Source organism: Miniopterus natalensis, chromosome X (assembly GCF_054644295.1).
Source record: "Miniopterus natalensis isolate mMinNat1 chromosome X, mMinNat1.hap1, whole genome shotgun sequence".
Classification (NCBI taxonomy): Eukaryota; Metazoa; Chordata; class Mammalia; order Chiroptera; family Miniopteridae; genus Miniopterus; species Miniopterus natalensis.
Genome location: NC_142103.1, coordinates 17,054,163 through 17,074,913, shown reverse-complemented (window position 1 = coordinate 17,074,913; position 20,751 = coordinate 17,054,163). Strand labels below are relative to the sequence as shown.

Here is a 20,751-nt window from a genome sequence, read left to right as displayed (position 1 = left end):
TTCCACTTACAATAGCATCAAAAAGAATACTTAGAAATAAATTTAACCAAAGAGGTGCAAGACTTGTACACTGTAAACTATAAAACATTGCTGAAAGAAACTAAAGACCTATATAAATGAAAAGACATTCCATGTTCATTGATTGGAAGAGTTAATATTAAGATGGTGATACTCCCCAAAGTGACCTAAAATTCATTGCAATCCTTATCAAAATCCCAATGTGTCCTTTTGAAAATATGGAAAAACAGACTGTAAAATTCACATGGAATTACAAGAAACCTCAAGTAGCCTAAACAATCTTGAAAAAATAACAAAATTGGAAAAATCACACTTCCTGATTTGAAACCTTACTAAAAAGCCCTGGCCAAGTAGCTCAGTTGGTTAGAGAGTCGTCCTGATACACAATGTTTTGAGTTTGATCCCCAGTCAGGGCACATATAAAAATCGACCAATGAGTGCATAAATAAGTGAAACAACAAATCGATATCCCCCCCCAATCAATAAAAAAATTAATTAAAAATTAAATTAAAAAATTTTTTTAAAACCTCACTACAAAGCTATAGTAAACAGAACAGTGTAATACTTGCATAAGGAGAGATATATAGATCAATGGAACAGAACTGAGAGTTCAGAAATAAACCCATTTATCTATTGATTTGCACCAAGGGTGCCAAAATCATTAAAAGGAAAAAAGAATAGTCTTTTCAACAAATGGTGCTGGAACAACTGGACAGCCATATGCAAAAGAATTAAGGTGTTTCGACCCTTATCTCACACCACATATAAAAATTAACTCAAAATGAATTCAAGACCTAAATATAAGAGCTAAAACTCTTAGAAGAAAACATCGGGGTAAATCTTCATGGCAATGGTTCTTTAAATATGACACCAAAAGCATAAGTACTAAAAGGAAAAAAAGCAATAAATTAAACTTTATTAAAATGTTTAAAATTTTGACCAATTTTGTTCATTTGATAGAGTTTAAAGTCAATTCACAGAATAGGGGGAAATACTTGCAAATCTTTATCTGGCAAAGGTCTAGTATCCAGAATATATAAAGAACTCTTACAACTCCACAACAACAAAAACAACCCAATTTAAAAACGGTCAAAGAACTTGAGTAAACATTTCTCTAAAGAAGATATACAAATGGTCAATAAGCACATGAAAAGACACTTAACATTATTAGTCACTAGGGAAATGTAACTGAAAACCACAATGAGATACCACTTCACACCCAATAGAATGACTGTATTTTTTTAGAAATAGGAAAATAACAAGTGTTGGCCAGCATGTAGAGATACTGGAACCCTCATACATAGCTGGGGGAAATGTAAAGTGGTGTAGCTGCTAGGGAAAACAGTTTGATTGTTCCTCAAAAAGTTAAACATAGAATTACCATATGACCCAGCAATTCCACTCTCAGGTATATACCCAAAAGAATCGAAAACCAGTGTTTAAATAAAAACTTATACATGAACGTTCACAGCAACAATATTTACAATAACCAATATGTAGATATGAATGAACAGCTAAAAAAACATAGTGCATCCATACAATGGAGTATTACTTGGCCATAATAAACAGACGAGCAGAATAGATTCAATGACATGAAAGCATAGTTGAGACTGATGAAATGTCAGAGGGATGGAGGGGGGCGGGTGGGTGGAGGGGGAGAGAGTAACCAAAGAATTTATGTGCATATATACACAACCCAAGGACATGGACAATGGTGGGTTGAGTGACTGGGGAAGGGGAGGGAACGGGGGGAAATGGGTCATTAGGGAGAAAAAGGGACATCTGTAATACTTTAAACAAAAATAAAAATTATAAAAAGTTAAAAAAATAAAAAAATAAAAAGTAAAATAAAATAAAATTACAGTAATTATTAGACCTGAAAAAAAAAACAAAAGGACTAAAGTATTGATATGTGCTATAACATGGATGAACCTTAAAAACATTATGCTAAGTGAGACAAGCCAGACACAAAAGGCCACATACGGTATTATTATATTTATATGAAGTATGCAGAATAGACAAATCCAGAGGGGAGGGAAGAAGGATGAGGGAGGAAGGATGAGTGACAGCTTAATAAGTATGGGGCTTCCATTTGGGGGAAACAAAACTATTTTGGAACTAGATAGTAGTGATGGTTGCACAATGTTGTAAATGTACTTAAAGCCACTGGGTCGTACACTTTAATATAAAAAATTACATTTTACGTGTATTTTACCTCAACAAAAATGTTATCTAATTCAATCCTTCCACCAATTCAGGCTGTCTGTCCCATGTCATCTGATTTAGTGGTATTCTGCAGAAAAACCTGATAGTCATAGCCTAAATCCATAAATCAGTGAGCATCCATCCCCCTACTGCCAGCTTAATTGTGCAATTTTTTGTTTTTGTTTTTGTTTTTTTGGTTGACATATCTAACTGAAGGCTGCTTCCTTCTACAGAATCTTAACATCAAAACATAGTTTTTTGCTGACTGGCCAATTGCCTTCATTATAAATTACCTTTCAGTTTACTTTTTAGTTCCCAATGTTAATTGTTCAAAATTCCACTTCACTTTAAAAACCCCCTCAAGTTCAATACCAACTAAATTAACCACACATTAGTTTGAGAATGGAAATATTGATATGGGCACAATACATTCATATTCCAATTGTTGATGACTATTATTTGGTTGACAAACTTAGATGTATGAAATACACATGCATGCCCTCTCATGTGTCAAATGATTTTTTTCGTATGAATATGTGTCTCTCAAATAATATAACATGTCTTTATCTTTAAGACTTTGGCATTTAAATCTGTAAAGGCTTTACTTCCATCAAAATCTCCATTGCTTTCTTCCTGAAATAACTGAAAACATCTGGAAACTTTTTTTTTGTTCAGATACTGCCTTCCATTGCTTATAAATTGAAGACTGATTATTTGGCTTTTAGAATTAGACGGAAAATGTAAACCACCATGCAAATCAAAAGCCAAGAATGGTATCTCCTTTCCCAAACATCTCCCTAGCACTGAGCTATAGCAGGAGAAAATAAAACTCAAGAAGCTATGCCTCTGACTTATGCTCCACCTACCACCATGCCCACACAGCCTACCATTTAAGATGAGGCTAACACTTACCTTCTTCATCGTCAATGTCTTCTGTAGTAAATCCTTCTTTTGTGGGGTCTTAGGTGACTCATCATCATCAGAGACTGTGTCAGATGGTGTAAGAGGTGGGCTGATGTTGGGCTGGCGTGAGCGCAGTGGTGGGATCTGTTAAGGAGGCGTATAGAAGGAAAAAGTTAAAAACTTATGCACTTCCCTCCAAATTATGGGTGTTCCCTGTAAGAATGGATACCATCAACAAATCAACAAACGGCTCATGCTGGCGAGGATGTGGAGAACAGGGAACCCTAGTACACTGCTTGTGGGAATGCAGACTGCCGCAACCTCTATGGAAAACAGTATGGAGGTTCCTCAAAAAATTAAAAATGGAGCTGCCTTTTGACCCAGTGATCCCACTTCTAGGAATATATCTTAAGAATCCTGAAACACTAATCAGAAGGAATATATGCACCCCTATGCTTATAACAGCACAGTTTACAATAGTTAAGATCTGGAAACAGCCCAAGTGCCCATCAGTAGATGAGTGGATAAAAAAGCTGTGGGACATATACACCATGGAATACTACGCAGCTGTAAAGAAGGATCTCTTACCCTTTGGGACAGCATGGATGGACCTGGAGAGTATTATGCTAAGTGAAATAAGCCAGGCAGAGAAAGACAAACATCACATGATCTCGCTTATATGTGGAATCTAAAGAACTTAATAAACTGATGAACAGAATAGATTCAATGACATGGAAGCATAGATCAGACTGACGAATGTCAGAGGGATGGAGGAGGGCGGGTGGGTGGAGGGGAGAGAGTAACCAAAGAATTTATATGCAGATATGCACAACCCAAGGATATCGACAATGATGAGGAGAGGGACTGGGGGGGGGGGGGACAGAGTGGAATGGGTGATTGGGGAGAAAAGGGGACATCTGTAATATTTTAAACAAAAGTAAACAACAAAAAACAAACAAAAAACAAATTACGGGTGTTCTATTGTTGCTTAATGGTTAAAGGACTAAGAATCCAAAGTGAAAAAACATGCCAAGAAAGAATCTTCTACCCACCAAAGACCAATAGCCTTAGCTCACATTCTGGGTTGCTGCACACTTTTGCCAATCCTCAAACAAAGACAGAAACTTCAAATTGCATATTTGACCCAAACCAGAATTCTGGTGTTATAGTCCTACTGATGTTCACTATAAATCTCATTTAAGTCTAAACTTTATTTTTGGCCCAGTCTTTGGACATCTAGTTTTTGTTGATGTGAGTCTTTGGGTCATGGTCTGGGCTTGGCATCCAAACTATAATTCTTGCTCCTATCATTCTAGAAATAGTCTGGATCAGATCTTGACTGTGTTGGTTGCTTCTCTTAATCTTGTCAAGATGGATTTCTGGAATTTAAAAAAAAAAATCTACAGAACTAGTCCTGGTTATAACTGCTTTACTAGTGTTCCTATGGGGATAAAATTGATCATTTAGGTTTTCCTTGGGCTTCAGCAGACTAATCTAGTTGATTCCAGTTTGAAGCTCGTGGTACACTTGAATTTGAAGCACTGGTCTTTGCCATGGTCCTTTTAATGTGAATCAGAATCCCAATTTTATCTTTAACAAATACTGGCTAAGTATCTACAATATGCCACACCCCATTCCAGGTACAGGGCCTATAGCAATGAGCAAAACAAAATCCTTGCTGGCATGGATCTGAAATGCTTGCTTCTGTCATAGGCTCTGCTCCAGCTCAGAAGAGATGTCTTCAAATTTTCAAAGCCAAAAAAAAGGGCCACAATGAGGATTTGCCAAGATTTTGCCCCTGGGATACTCCTGGTCAGTGTATAAGGCAACCCTTTATTAATACCAGGCTCCAGTGGAGGATCTTGAGAAGAGGCTTTGGGGAATAAACATCCAAAGTCCAATTCTGTGTGTGTGTGTGTTTGTGTGTGTGTGCATTATGACAGCACATTTTATTTGCAATAAAGATGTTTCATTCTTAACAACATATGGAATCATGCAAAAATCTTGGGCAATAAATTAATGTTTCTTTGTTCTATAATTTAGTAAATATCAGCAATAATTTGGCAACTGTGGAGTTTTTAACCCAAATAACCATTTATCACCTATAAATGACATATTATAAGAATATTAATTGATTTACATTCTTTTTAAATTGAATTTATTTGGGTGACATTGATTCCCAAAACCATACAGGTTTCAAGTGTACAAACCAACAAAATACCATCTGCACATGGTATCATGTGCCCATCACCCAAAACAAAGTCTCTTCTGGTCCCCATTTGTCCCCCCTTTGCCCACCTCCACCTACTCCTACCCTCCTTTCTCTGTTACCACAGTGTTGTTGGTGTCTATGTGTCATATATATATATATATATATATATATATATATATATATATATATATATACATATATAATCCCTTCACCTTCTTTCATCCAGCCCCACAACCCACGTCTCCTCTGACAGTTGTCAGTCTGTTCCATACATCTATGCCTCTGTTTCTAGTTTGTTCGTCAGTTTATTCTGTTCATTAGATTCTATATGTGTAAATATACCACAGCTTTTTTATCCACTCATCTACTGATGGGCACTTGGGCCGTTCCAGTTCTTGGCTATTGTAAATAACACTGCAACAAATATTGGGGTGCATATATACTTCTGAATTAGTGTTTTGGGTCTCTTTGATATATTGCCAGAAGTGGAATCACTGGGTCAAAAGACATTTCCATTTTTAATTTTTTGAGGTAACTCTATACTGATTTCCACGATGGCTGCACCAGTCTGCATTCCCACCAACAGTGCACGAGGGTTCCCTTTTCCCCACATCTGGGACAATACTTGTTGTTTGTTGATGCTATAACAATAGGAGTGCTTTACCCTGGGAAGATGTCTTCTGGGTCTCTAGCAGACGCCCTTCACTCCCAGGTGGATTGAATATCCACTGATTTTCACCACCAGATGCTATGCAAGCTCCTCTTCCCGTCTCTGTTGCTTTGGGTTGGGGATCCCTGAGTGAGGTTGAGACCCCACACTCCTGGGGGGAGGAAGTTTTGCAGCCAAGATATCTTTCTGGCTTCTTAGCCACCACACCAATGCACAGGGGCCAGCCCTTTCTGTGTCTCTGTCCTTCTTACCAGTTTCTATGTGGCTTCTTCTGTAAATCCTTGGTTATAATACCTCAGTTCATCTAGCCTTCAGTTGGTTGTTCAGGTTGACTGCTTTATAATTAAGCTGTAAATCCAGTTTGGTGCCAGAAGGAGGTGAGTGTAACTTCTAGCTACTCTGCAGCCTCCCTAAGCCCAATTCTAATCATAAGTACAAGAATGACAACTAACTCTTACTGGGGGTTTTACTTTGCTTTCTCATATTTATTATTTCCTTCCTTTTGCTAGCTTTGGGTTTAGTTTGCTCTTCTCTTTCTTGGTCCTTAAGGTGGAGAGATTGGTTTCTGATTTGAGATCATTCACCCTGCCAGGCATGGTGTGCTCTTCATAGATGTCTTTTATTTGAACCTTACAACAATCCTTTGAAGTATTCACTTTTGTGGTCTCCATTTTACAAATGGGGTAAACCAGGTTTGAGAGATGACACAACTGGACTAATTCTCACAGTAGCACTGCATACATTTGAAAGGTCTGCTTGCCTTTAGAGCCCATGTTCATAACCACTGTGTACTCCTGTCTCCTAACCACTGTGTACTGTCTCCTAACAGGAAGGGAATGGCCCATACTCAAGTTCAGGAAGTTTAAAGGCAACAACCAGCAGAGGTGTGCTTGCTTCACTAAGAAGGGCTGCAGAGGGAGAGGCGGGCCTGTGAGCAGTAAGAAAAACTGCTTCGCTGTCACAGTTTCTTAAATTACTGAGTTAATTTTGATTCAACAATAAGAAAATGCTAACAATCTGCTATTACATCTTCTTATCTATTAATCCTCAAATAAAAAGAACATGAAATGTCTTGAAGAGTAATCTAGGCACCCACATTCATAACACTTCAGACAGGACATGAGGTGAAAATCTGGCAGGGGATAAAAACTGACTCAGTCTTGGTATTTCTAACAGAAATGGTGTACCTGAATTTTCTCTCCCACAGTCTCACAGTTGCTCACTTAATCCATTAAAAATATCCATACCTGGCCAACTTTTATGCAGCACTGGGTTTGAGGACCCTCAACTTAATTCTGTCAACTACTTTGCCATTTAAGGTTGTCTCCTTGGCACTTAAGGGAAGTTTCCCATACAAAAGTCAATCTGGTTGTTGACAACTCAGGTTCTGTTAACACTCTATGCTGTCTTTTTAAAAATATTTTTTAAATATGTTTTTATTGATTTTAGAGAAAGAGGAAGGGAGAAGGAGGGAAAGAAACATTGATCAGCTGCCTCCTGCATGTTCCCTGCTGGGGATCGAGCCCGCAACCTAGGCATGTGCTCTGACTGGAATCAGTGAACTCTAGGTACATGGGACTACACTCAACCAATTGAGCCACACAAGCCAGGGCACACTCTGTGCTGTCTTAAGCCCTATTTCCCAAGGGAGGGACTAAGGGAGTAGGCTAAAGTTGTGAGGTGTGGGCTCAAACCAGACATTTAAGAAAACTTGCCTTTGGGCTTTCCCCACCTCCTTCATTGTGAGAGGACATGCCCCTAGAATATTTTCTGTAATTTTCACACACAAAAATCATCTTTTTAAAAACCAAATATCTCTGCTATAAAAGTCTCTCTCTTGCTGGGACTGAGAGAGGAAGGAAAGAGAGAAGAATCCAGTAAACACTTTTTTCTTTTTTGAATATGAGAAATAACCCCATGTGGTCATGTAGACCTGGATTTTGGCCACTGGATGGCAAGGGAGTATAGCTGTGGAGACAAGCAAAAGCTGGTAATGATATTTATTTTATTTATTTATTTATTTATTTATTTATTTATTTATTTTATTTTATATGTTTTTATTTATTTCAGAGAGAGGAAGGGAGAGGGAGAGAGAGATAGAAACATCAATGATGAGAGTCATTGATCGGCTGCCTCCTGCATGCCCCCTACTGGGGATGGAGCCTGCAACCTGGGCATATGCCCTGACCAGGAATCGAACTGTGATCTCCTGGTTCATAGGTCAACGCTCAACCACTGAGCCATGGGGCTGGGCTGGTACTGACATTTAAAACTGGACTAGAAAGTTCATGGAAGTGAATTTTCCTACTGTAGTACAACAGGGCAACAATCTGTTGCCCTAGGGGCTGCTTTACAACCATAAGATCAGCATCATTGCTGACCATGTTAGTGTTTGCTTCTCTATCCTTAATAGCTAATTTACCCAGGAAAATTTCCATGTACAGTACATAAAAAAAAAGCAAGAGATATGGGATCTTAAGCAGCCATGTCAAAAATAAACTCAAGTTGTCCTGGACAGGTAACTCAGTTGGGTAGAATGTCGTCCTGATACACCAAGGTTGCAGGTTCAATCCCCGGTCAGGGCACATAGAAGAATCAACCAATGAATGCATAATTAAATGGAACAACAAATCAATGTCTCTCCTTCTCTCTTCCTCCCTCCCTCCCTTCCTCTCTCAAATCAATAAATCAAAAAATTATTTAAAAAATTTTTAGCCCTGCTGGCGTGGCTCAGCGGTTGAGCGTCGACCTAGGATCCAGGAGATCAGAGTTCGATTCCCAGTCAGGGCACATGCCCGGGTTGCGGGCTCGATCCTCAGTCGGGGGCTTGCAGGAGGCAGCCAATCAATGACTCTCTCATTACTGATATTTCTCTCTCTCCCTCTCCTTTCCTCTCTCTGAAATCAATAAAGATTTTTTTTAAAATAAATTAATTAATTAATTTAATTTAATTAAAATTTTTAAATAAAAATAAACCCTAGTAACCTCTTGCCAAATACAAAATAATCAGCTCTCCAGTGGAGAAAGGTCTCTTCCCTGTGTGGCCTTTCCAGTTACACAGGGAACTTTGGATATAAAGCTGAGAGAAGGAGGAAGGTTGGTAGCTGCTAAGGGTTATCTCCCTGGCAATATCTCCAGCTTCACCTGGAGCATTTCTAGATCAGAGCTCCAGAAATTTCTGACTGAGCAATGGTTAGGATTAGCTGGAGGTAAGACTGACCTATGCACATGCTGCATTTTATGGAGACTAAAGGTGTACCCCTCTCCCCATTGAAGCAGGTACAAAGAAGTTGTGCATCTTAGAGACTGTGGTAATGGAAAGATCATGGGTTTTAAAGTCAACACAACTGGGTCAGTTTTCCAGGTCTGTCACTTACTATCTGGGAGAACTTGAGCAACTTCTTGAACACCTATGAGTCTTTATCAATCCTCACAAGCAACCCTTTGAGGTAGATATTAATATCATACCCATTGTAGATGAGGAAAGAAAGGCTCAGAGAAGTTAAGAAATCAGTCCAAGGTTACAGAGCCAGTAAGTAGCAGATCAAGAATTCAAGCACAGGTCTGTCCATCTGACTTAGCTGCCATACTTTTAACAATTCTACTCTATTACCTCAGTGATCTTGGATCCTCCAACCCAGATGCCACTTCTGTGCACGTAATGGGGCTTAACTTCAAGCAGAGCTCCAGAAACAGATCTATGCGTACTACCAGTGATAGGCAGAGTTCTGGAAACATGAGATCTCTGTGGAAGAGAGAAAAGACATGGGGGTTGGAACACTTGCACATTAACAGTGGAATATCACTGTTATAATACTTAAAGCATTCTCGAGTGTGTCAAAATAAGTGAATGGGGTAACACCAGCCAACACTATGTGCCAGGAACTAAGTAAGCACATCATATATTTGTATATTCTCTCATTTAATATTTACAACAGCCCTGTGGGGGTGGAATCAGCTGAGAAATAGGGCCAAATGACTCCCTTCTTTTTTTGGTAGGGTAGGAATAGGGAATGGAAGAGTAGTCAATCCAATTAAGCACAGATGTTCAAGTTTAGTATTACCTCCAGAGTTCTGCCTCTCTGGGGCTCCGGAGAAGGATATATTTTACTTTCTGATCTTTCAGACTCAGAATCCAACATGAAGATGCTGTCATGGGACAAGGATTTGCTCCTCATGGTTCTCTTGACCCTGGAAGGGAAGGAGAAAGTCTTGTAAAAGCAGCCCAAGGGCCATAGGAACCAATGACACATGTACATCTATAATATGGCCTACCAAAGACATCACAGAAGGAGGGTGAAGATGCATATATACTGACACAGAGAGTTGTTCATGAGATAATAAATGAAAAAATAAAGAGTAGTATGGTCCCCTTTAATATATGAATATATATTACATACATATATCATTTATGTTTATAGAAAAATGTCTGGAAGGGTTGCCACCAAATCTTTAGTGATGGTTTCCTCTGAGGAAAGGATCTAGAGACAAGAAGGTGATGATAATTTTCTACTTGATGTACTTCTGTATAATTTTTATTTTTAAAATAATTAACACATATCTTTTTTACATAATATATTCACTGAGATATGGTTTACATACCATACAATTCACCCATTTAAAATGTACAGTTCAATAGCGGCAACCCCATGGAATAGAAGGGAAGACCCAGAGTCTTACTATTATTAAGGTAAGAGTTATAAAAGACCTCTTATACCCAAATTTCTCTCTAGTGTTTTTGTTTTTATTTATTTTAAAATATCAAATATCTGCCCAGATGCTGGAGATTTTCATGCACCAGTTTTTTTTTCTCTTTCACACAAAGGATCTGCAATACATCTGTCTTATTTTCAAAGTCATCCTATGCACCCACCACTGCCCCATGCACACCCACAGCTTGCTAAACCCTGATGGAAATGCCTTCTGATTGGGAATGGGGCCAGGTTGATGAAAGTTATGTGTTAAGACAAATCAGAAGAAAGTTAGATAAAAATGAAAGGCTAAAGGCACAAAAAACTCCGTTTGGGATTTGGGAAGGTATTTTACCTTTTAAAAAATCAACCAAAGACATCACAGGGGTAAAAAACTATAGACCACTATCTCTTATGAATGTAGATGCGAAAATCCTCAGTAAAATACTAGCAAACAATCTAGCAACATATAAAGAGAATTAAAGGCTATGATCAAGTAGAATTTGCAAGGAATGCAAGGTTGCTTTAATATATGAAAATAAATTCATGTAATACATCGATAAAATAAAAGCAAAAGCCAACCATCATTTCAATAGATGCAGAAAAAGCATTTGTAAAATACAATACCCTTTCATGTTAAAGACACTCAACCTTGACAGAAGACATCTGTGAGAAACCCACAGCTAATATCATACTTAATGATGAAAGAATGGATACTTTCTCCCTCAGATCAGAAACAAGACAAGGATGTCTGCTCTTATCACTTCTATTCAACATTGTACTGGGGGTTCTAACCAGGGAAGTTAAAAAAAAGGCATCCATATTAGACAGGAAGAAGTACAATTATCTCTAATCACAGATGACTTGATCTTGTGTATAAACTCCTAAGGAATCCATTAAAAACTACTAGAACTAATAAGCAAGTTCCGCAAAGTTGCAGGCTACAAGATCAATATACAAAAATTGATTGTATTTCTAAATGCTTGAAATAAACAATCTGAAAATTTAGAAAAAAAAACACTTTCATTTACAATAACATCAAAAAGAATAAACTACTTAGGAATAAATTTAACAAAAGGCATGTAAAACTTATACTCTGAAAACTATAAAACGCTGATAAAAAATTAATGAAGACCTAAATAAATAGAAAGGCAACCTATATTGATGGCTTGGAAGAATAATCTTGTCAAGATGGCACTACTTCACAAGCTGATGTACAGATTTAATGCAATCCCTAGTGAAATTCCAGCTGCCTTTAAACACTTTTTTTTTTTTTCTTTTCAGAAATGAACAAGCTGATCTTAAAATTCACAGTGAAATGCAAGGGAACAAAAATAGCCAAAACAATCTTGAAAAACAAGAAGTTGGAAAACTCACATTTGCCAATTTCAAAACTGACTACAAAGCTACATAATCAGGGCAGGTAACATTGGCCTAAGAATAGACATATAGATCAATGGAATAGAACTGAGAATCAAGAAATAAACTCACCAACCTCTGGTTAAATTATTTTAACAAAGGTGCTAAGACCATTCAGTGGGGGAAAGAATTGCTTTTTCAACAAATGGTGGTGGGACAACTGGATAGCCACATGTAAAAGAATAAAATTGGATCCTTATCTCACACTATATAGGGTGTCTCAAAAAATGTATACACACTTTAACAGCTGATAACTGATTTAAATTTCACTCCTTTTCAGGTTTAACTGGTTTGAAATAATGGGTGAAGCCAGGCTAAGTTTTGAACAAAGAAAAATTATCCTAAAGTGCCACTAGACTTTTTTTAATGGGGATACATAAATAATACGGTTTATAGTATAAAATTGTCAAGAGCCGATGAATTGAGGGCATACAAATATCAAACGAAATGATTCTTGATGTTTGTGATTCCATTGCTTCATGTTATCAGCAGTGCCTGGTCTATGGTGGTCATCAGTTTGAAAACAGGCATTGACAAACAATATTATTCATTTCTATAGATTCTTTTAAATTTTGAAAATGAACTGTATGGTAATAAGCACTGACTTTATAATCATTCAAAGTGCATATACATTTTGGGGGACACCCTGTATATAAAAAGTAACTCAAAATTGGTCAAAGACCTAAATATGAGAGCTTAAACTTTTAGAAGAGAACACAGAGGTCTATGTTCATGACCTGGATTTGGCAATGAAGTCTTAGATATGACACCAAAAGCTTAAGCGCCAAAAGAAAAAAATAGATAAATGAATTTCATCAAAATTAAATACAGTAAAACCCCAATATAACTTACTAATTTGGGTGAGGGGGTATCCGTTAAAGCCAAAAGTCCATTATATAATAAAGTAGGTTTTCTGAATGTGTATGTTAAAAAAATGACAAATTTAGTTAACTTATTTTTCTTATGTAAACACATTTGTGTAATTAAAACGGAGTATGTATGAAAAGTTTAATTTCATGAAAAAGTTTTTACATGTATTACAATAATTTTAAGTTTATACTGAATAGGTCTAGTAAATGTGTGAGTTCACCAGTCACTGCAAGTAAACAAATGCACAAGGCTGGGGCATGGCTTAGTGTTTGTGGAACATTGGCCAGCAGGAGTTAAAACTGCTGCATAAAGTCACACCAAGCAACAACAGAACCAGTTACCACTCTCAATGCAGTGATCACTTTCTAATCATTCTCGGGACATTGTTTACAAACAGTGATGCTTGGATTTAAATATGTAGACTATAGTTGTAGATATGTTATATTTATTTATGTTGGTGAAATTCTTACAGTGTTTTTTCCAATATATGGCTTATTCGCTAAAATTTGTTAAAAATAACAGTGAATTCATAACAAAAAAATAACCTGTTAATTTAATTATGAGCAAATCTTGATTAAAAGCATTTTAAAATTAACAGGATATTAATTTTCACATATGACATACAGACTGGAAATTTTGTCCATTAAATCCAAAGTCTGTTAAATTGAGATCTGCAAAATTGAGGGTTTACTGTACTTTTGTGCTTCAAAGGATATTAACAAGAAGTGGGAAAGACAACCTACATGATGGGAGAAAATATTTGCAAATTGTACATCTAGATGTACAATTCTAGAATACATAAGAAACTCCTATAATTCAATAATATAAAATAATTCAATTTAAAAATGGGCAAAGGATCCCCAAAAAACATTTCTCCTAAGAAGACATACAAATGGCCAATGAGCACAGGAAAAGATTCTCAATATTGTCAGTCAGCAGCAAAATACAAATCCAAACCATTATGAGATGCCATTTCACACTTGGCTAGAAACAAAAACTCAGATGACAAAAGGGTTGGCAAGGCTGTGGAGAAATTGGAACTTCCATACACTGCTGGTGGGAATGTAAAATGTGACAATTGCTTTGGAAAACAATCTGGTGTTGCCTCAAAAATTTAAACATTAAATTATCATGTGACCCAGCAACTCAACTCCTAGGTATATACCCAAGAGAAATAAAAGTATATATCCAAAAAAACTTCTACATAAATGTTCACAGCAGCAGTCTTCAAAATAGCCAAAAGGTGGAAACCACCCAAATATCTGTAAACTGATGAACAGATAAAAAGTAGTATATCCATGCAATGGAATACTACTATTCAGTAGTATAAAAGGATACATGCTACATACAACATGGGTAATCCTTGAAAACATGCTAAGGGAAACAAACCAGTCACAAAAGGCTATAAGTAGTATGATTCCACTTACATAAAATCCAGAATAAGCAAATTTATAGAGGCAGAAAATACATAAGTGCTCACCTAGGGCTGGAGTGGGGGTAGGGGATAATGGGGATTAACTGCTAATCAGTACAGAGTTTCTTTTAGGGAGGGATTGAAATATTTTAAAATTGGATAAAATAGTTAAAATTTTTTCAAATATTTTTTTTGCACTTATTACCTTTATTACAAAACAGTACACATAGGTTGGCACTTTAAAAAACAATGATAACTAAAGTAGCACCTCAGGCACTGTAGGGCTAGCACCCACTCTGTCATTGTGAGCCTGTCTGGCTACAGGACATACACATCTGATCATGACACACTCTGAGGGCAGTGTGGTGCCATGAAGATTCAAATGGCACCATGCTAAGGTGGCTTGTGGGCCACTTTGTACTAAACTCCTACCCACCTTTTCCCTATAAAGCTCTGCTACTCATTGGCCCTGGTGGTGAAGGCAACATGCTCTTATACGCACTGCCTCTCCCTCTCATTCTCATGTTCCTTCCCTCCTTTCCCCACCCACCTCAGACAGGTGCACATGCACACACTTTCTTAGTGTGGAGAAATGCAGCAGACTAAACGAGCCATTTTAGAGGGGGGAGGGGCAAGTAAGAAGGGGAAATATACAATTTTAGTGGAGAGAGCCCTTGCCAATTTGTAGAGACAACACAGAGTAAATCCAAATGCCCCTCCCCTCCCCACCCCACCCTGCAGTTTTTAGCAGGGCTAGTCTTAGCCTTATTTAGAGCTATAAGGTAATGGTCTGTAATGGTATGATTTGTGAGGTATGAAACAAACCCCTGTCCAAAACCATCTCTCCCACTGGCAAAGCTATCTGAAATTCCTCACATTCAATGCACGCATTAATGTCCCCCTTAAAGAGACCTATGTGCTGTTAGGGGATAGTATAATATGTTTGCTAACTGTCCCATCACCACCAAACAAAGACTTTAGATAATGGGGAGCAGCATAGGTGAGCTCTGTGGGGAGTCCAGATAAGTCTAGAGTTTAAGGTCAGGAGAACAGTCCCTGGTGGAACTCCATAGAGGGGGATCCGACTGAGCCAGGAATAGCTGGTGGTACTGAGAGTCCAGATTTTCCACAATAAGATACAGAAATTGGAGCATCACAGATGAAATTTTAAATAGGGGTGGTAGTGGCAGAAACAGTCTTTACCATCCCTTCTGTGACCAGATGCACCATTTCCCCTAGTCTCCTGGGATGGAGGGAGAAATGGTTTTGGGTTCTTTGCTTGCTTATTTATTTGTTCATTTTTACATTAATACAGTGACTTCACACTTATGTCCCAACCCAGGTATATGGCTTCACTGAGACTTTATTCACACATTCTGAGATCTAGTTCCCCTCACCCAGTAATCACAGAGCTGCAGTCTGAGGGCCAGGCAAGCAAGCCAGACCAAGCTTCCTGAATGATATAGGCTATCCTTACCTTACAAAATACAAGTTCTTGTGGCTAAGACAGGGAAGGGTTTACCTGATCTACTACTGCACCCTCCACCAAAAGCTCTTGGGGAATGGGGAGTGCATTTACCATGTTCCAACCCACTGAGCTGTGTGGCCCAGATGACATGTCTACACATGAGCACAGAGACAGGCCACTGGGAAATGGCTGCATTGGCAATGGCCCCCGACCCAGCCCCCACAAGCATGGAGGGCAAAAGTCCCTGGAACCAAAGGCCCACCGGTGATTGGCTACCAAAGGAGGACCTGGATATAGCAATCTGCCCCTTACTCTGTCCCCATCCCCCACCAAACCCCTCACACTACCCAGTGAGCTTACCTTAACTTAGGTTGTTGACCTTCCTGAACCAGATTCAGAGAAGAGTTGTTAATGCTGCTGCTGGACGAGCTTTGTTTCAGGCTGCTCCTCCCTCCCTGGGCACCTTCAGGCTCTTTTCTTTTCTTCTTGCCAAAAAAACTCTTTAAGGCTTTAAATTTGGATTTCTTCTTTCCTGGAAGTTAGGAATGAAAAGTGAGACAGAGTGTGATGGTGGATGGGAAGACAGGAGAGGAAGCAGGGTCTTTGTGACATGAAGAAGCACTATGATCTCAGGTGCCCTGCAGATCTTGGCCCTTGCTCCCAGGGACCACAGCACCATTCATTTGGTTTGTTCTCTTCTTTTTTTTAAACATACATTTTTGTTGATTTTAGGGAGAGAGAGAGAGAAACATTACTCGGCTGCTTCCTGAATGCCTCTACTGGGAATCAAGCCCCAAACCCGGGCATGTGCCCTGACTGGGAATCCAACTGGTAACCACTTTATGCATGGGGTCGAGGCTCAACCACTGAGCAATACTGTCTGTGGATGGTCTCTTCTTAATAACTCAGTGACAAAGTATCTGATTTGCTGATGAGAGCAGAAGCTCAGGCCCCAGCTTGTGTGTGGTGTTTGGGCAGCCTCTGTTCAGGCCCAATTCACTAGGCATTCACTTTTCTCTCAATGTCAACTATTAATATACATCTCTTTTCTGGCCCTAAGAAGTTCATTCATATGCAGCAATTATTGAGCTAAAATAAGCACTTGTTACCCCCTACACTCCACCCCGGTGGCTGGAATCATCACAATCCAGTTGAGGAGCTAAGATTCCACATGTGGAATCCAAGTGGGAGTTGGTACTGCCCAGGGCTTCGGGACCCTTAGAAATCTATGTGGGAGTTGATATTGCCTAGCCTGTGTGCTCAAACGATGCAGACCCAAAGAATGAATGTGGTCAGTTGATGCAGTCAGGGAAGACTTCCTTGAGGAAGGAATTTATGAACAAGGGAGAAGGCTTGGAATCAGAAAGAAGAAAAGCTGACTGTGCAAAAAGCATGACAAAATTGGATACCAAAGGGTTTTGCAAGGGGCGTGCATGTGTTTGCATGCGTGTGTATTACATGCATTGTGTGTGTTCTTCAATTACTGCTGATTGGTTTGGATTATCTATAGGGCTGCTGCCCTCTGCACATGCAAATAACTGAAAGGTTGTTCTATCTATAATAACTACCAGGACAGCAGTGAAGAATGTGAGTTTTAAATGCTCTTTAGACTCTATTTAGGCATTCTTTAGTTTCCTAATAAGCACATATGTCTTTATTGGGGCTCCATAGAAGGGAGGAAACAGGAGGGGAATTTGTGCTACATTCTTCAGAGGGAAGGAATTAGCTCTTATTGCTTTCACATGCAAGGATTTACTAACCCAGGTGTCTCACTGCAATTCCCAAGTCTGGTCCCTGGAAGTCCTCTTGCCAGCACAGCAATGATGTGCTGGCAGTGAAGGACTCACCAAGGAAGTTGCCAGTGGAGTTGGCATTACAAAGGCTTGGTGGCTTAATGGAAAGCACTTCCCAAGAGTTAGAAAACTCTGGAATTCTTGGCTTGGATCTGCTGTCAATTAGCTCTGTGACCTTGGGTAAATCACTCAGCCGCTCTGGCACTTAGCAGGAAAATGAGGGGATCACACTAATCAGCATCTCCCAAAGTGTGTTCAGAGGGATACTTATGGGTCTGTTGCATGAAAAAGGGGTCTACAGTCCAGTACCTGGGAGACACTGGATAAGACAAAGTTTAGGGGTCTGCTTTCCAGCAAGATTTTCCTGAAACTTCAACATGCCTATGTATACGGTGAAACTGAACAAAAATATTGTCCAAGAAACTGAACAAAAATATTGTCTCCCTAATGCATGCAAGCAGAATGTCTGGCAAAACACACTGGGGAAATGCTGAACTAGGGTTCTTTTTAACTCTGAAATGGTATAACCTATTTGTGTACTTAATACTGCTGGCCCTGCCTATTAGAAAGGTTTCTAAACTTCAAGGCTTGCCTCAAGTCCAGTTTCTGACCAATCATTACAATTCACACTTCTCTCTGCACACTTAAAACTTGAGTGTTAGCACCAAGAGTTTTGTATCTGAATGCTCTCTAGTCTGCACATATCAAGCACTTATTATACTTTGAGTATCATGAGAAAGGAATAAGATATAGTTCTATGTCTTAGCTACTGTCCCCCAATCAAGGCTGTAGCGGGCCCTCTTTAGCATCCCTTTAGCAACTAGCACAGTGCAAGGCAAGCTGTAACATCCAAGGGACAACTGAGTCCACTGAGGGGTGCAGAGTACCAACACAGTGTCATTTCCCTTAAACTGAGATCACTTAGCAGAGTCATCCTTAAGCATGTTATAATTTAAACACTGGCCCTTGTTGGGGTTGATGTAAACTGTAAATAATGTAGGTAAAGAGCTTAGCATAGTATCTGGTATGTAGTAAGTGCTAATAAGTTTGAGCTAGTATTAGGTAGTCAATAATTTCTTGTTTATTAAGACCACATTCAATTTTATCTATAGAACTGATTTATCAATTCTATCTAATCTATCTATAGATAAAGGGAAGCAACCTCACATCTATAACTCAATAGTGAGCTCTAAAATATACATGATTAGAAAAACAGAAGCTAGCATGGGGAGGGGCAATGAAAAAATATAGGACTGTTTGCTTGATAATTGTTGCTTAAGAAATTTCAGTTTTGTATGAGTTGGGCAATTTCTCATCTACTAGGAGGTATCTATATAGGGCCATGATCAGGACAAATTTGGCAATTCTACCTAAAGATAGAAAGAATAAAACATGAATATACAACAGAAAACATATTTTTTTCAAGTCCCCTTCTATAATTTTCTTCAAGAAAAATTAAACTAATTTGTATGACAATAAAATCAAAATATTTAAAATGTTTGATTTCATAGAACTACTATAAGTATTCAGTGTGAAAGTGCCAAAAAGTATACAATACAGAGTAGGGTGACTCTAAAATAATCTATATTTTGTTCTCTGGCCTTCTCTCAATCTCCCCACCCCAAAACAATTTCTAAAATCTATGAAATAGTGAGATTTTTATGCAAAATTCTCACTACTATACTACACTAATTACTATAATTAGTTTTTAACTGAAAAATATTTACCAAGTGAATCTCTGGAAAAAATGCTGTTATTTGTAGTATTTGACTATTTTTGTGGTGTAAATACTCCCATCTCAGTCAATGTCAAGCTACCAACATGACATTTAAGAAGAGATATGCACAGTCTCTCTCAAGCCAGTGTAAGCCAGCTCCAATACACCACTAAGTAATTTCTGCCCAGTGAGGACAAATTGGGCAGTGTCTTCTCACAAACAGGAAGAAGCATGCTATATTTTAGCCTTTGCAGGCATTGCCATTTTTCAAACAGAATTAATATGATTGATTGACTCTTGACAGGTGGATCTCTTTCTGGTCTTTGGAAAGGGGAACAACTTTATGCTCAGAGTGTTTGGAAACATAGTGATTGTTGCCTCTCTTGCATCAAAATGCCAGAATGGACGGGAGGAGGAGAAAGCTGGAGGGTTTGGAGTTGCAAATCTGCTTCTCATAAAGCAGCAAAGACATCTGTCACACAATCTACAAACACTTAAGCGAATCAAGCCCTGGCTGGTGTGGCTCAGTAGCTAAAGCATCCGCCTGCATACCAAAGGGTCTCGGGTTCAATTCCTGTTCAAGGGCACCTACCTCAATTGTGGATTCGCTCCCCACCCTGGGTCAGGGCAAGTGCGGGAGGCAACCAGTCGATGTGTCTCTCATACATGGATGTTTCTCTCTCCCTCTCTATCCCCCCTCCCTCCTTTCTACTTTCTCTGAAAAAGCAATGGAAAAATATTTTCAGGCGAGGATTAACAAAAAAATAACTGAATCAAAGCACTTCTAATAAACTTTTCAGGCTGCAAAACTGAACATACCAGTCATAACCACTGTATGAGTAAATGAAAGTATTAACACATTTTTATGTACCTAAATTAACAAAATGACTAGAGACTCTAGAACTGTAACAGGTACTAAAATTTAAATATGCATATATTCCAATTCCCCCCCAATTTTCCATTTTTACTGAGCTGAAACAACTTATTTTCCCATAAGGATTTAAAGTGCCTTAAGCAATGTGTGTCTATTTAATTCTGGGCTCTAGGAGGAAAAGAATGTGTCCACTCCTCCCTGTGGGGTAGCTCTAGGTATAGTGGTAGTATAGTTTTGTTGGTGAGGAGTTGGGAGGGTCACCAAGAGATGGTAACCATACCACATGGTGGGTTGGCTGCTCACTGATCTAGGGCAGATGGAAACAGCCTTACTGAGCAACCTATTGCCAGACAGTCAATGTCAGCTGCAATATTCCAGGTCTTCAGCCTGTGTTAAGAGATCTCCCCATCCTGAACTACATCAGATCCCATGTATGGAGATGAGCCCTGGGAGTGAGCTACAAAGCCGGGAACTGTCCACATCTATGTTACTTTTGA

General features: G+C 38.7%; 1 protein-coding gene across 1 annotated transcript in view; it reads right to left on the bottom strand.

The window, feature by feature from the left end:
* Positions 1-20,751, bottom strand: part of KIAA1210 (KIAA1210 ortholog) — a 63,438-nt gene that overhangs the window by 17,784 nt on the left and 24,903 nt on the right. Inside the window, exons 4-7 of the mRNA XM_087813510.1 lie at positions 16,231-16,402; positions 10,073-10,199; positions 9,622-9,753; positions 3,136-3,270 (exon numbers count right to left, since the gene is read on the bottom strand). Coding sequence (XP_087669636.1) covers positions 3,136-3,270; positions 9,622-9,753; positions 10,073-10,199; positions 16,231-16,402 — 566 coding nt within the window. The remainder of the gene's footprint in view (positions 1-3,135; positions 3,271-9,621; positions 9,754-10,072; positions 10,200-16,230; positions 16,403-20,751) is intronic.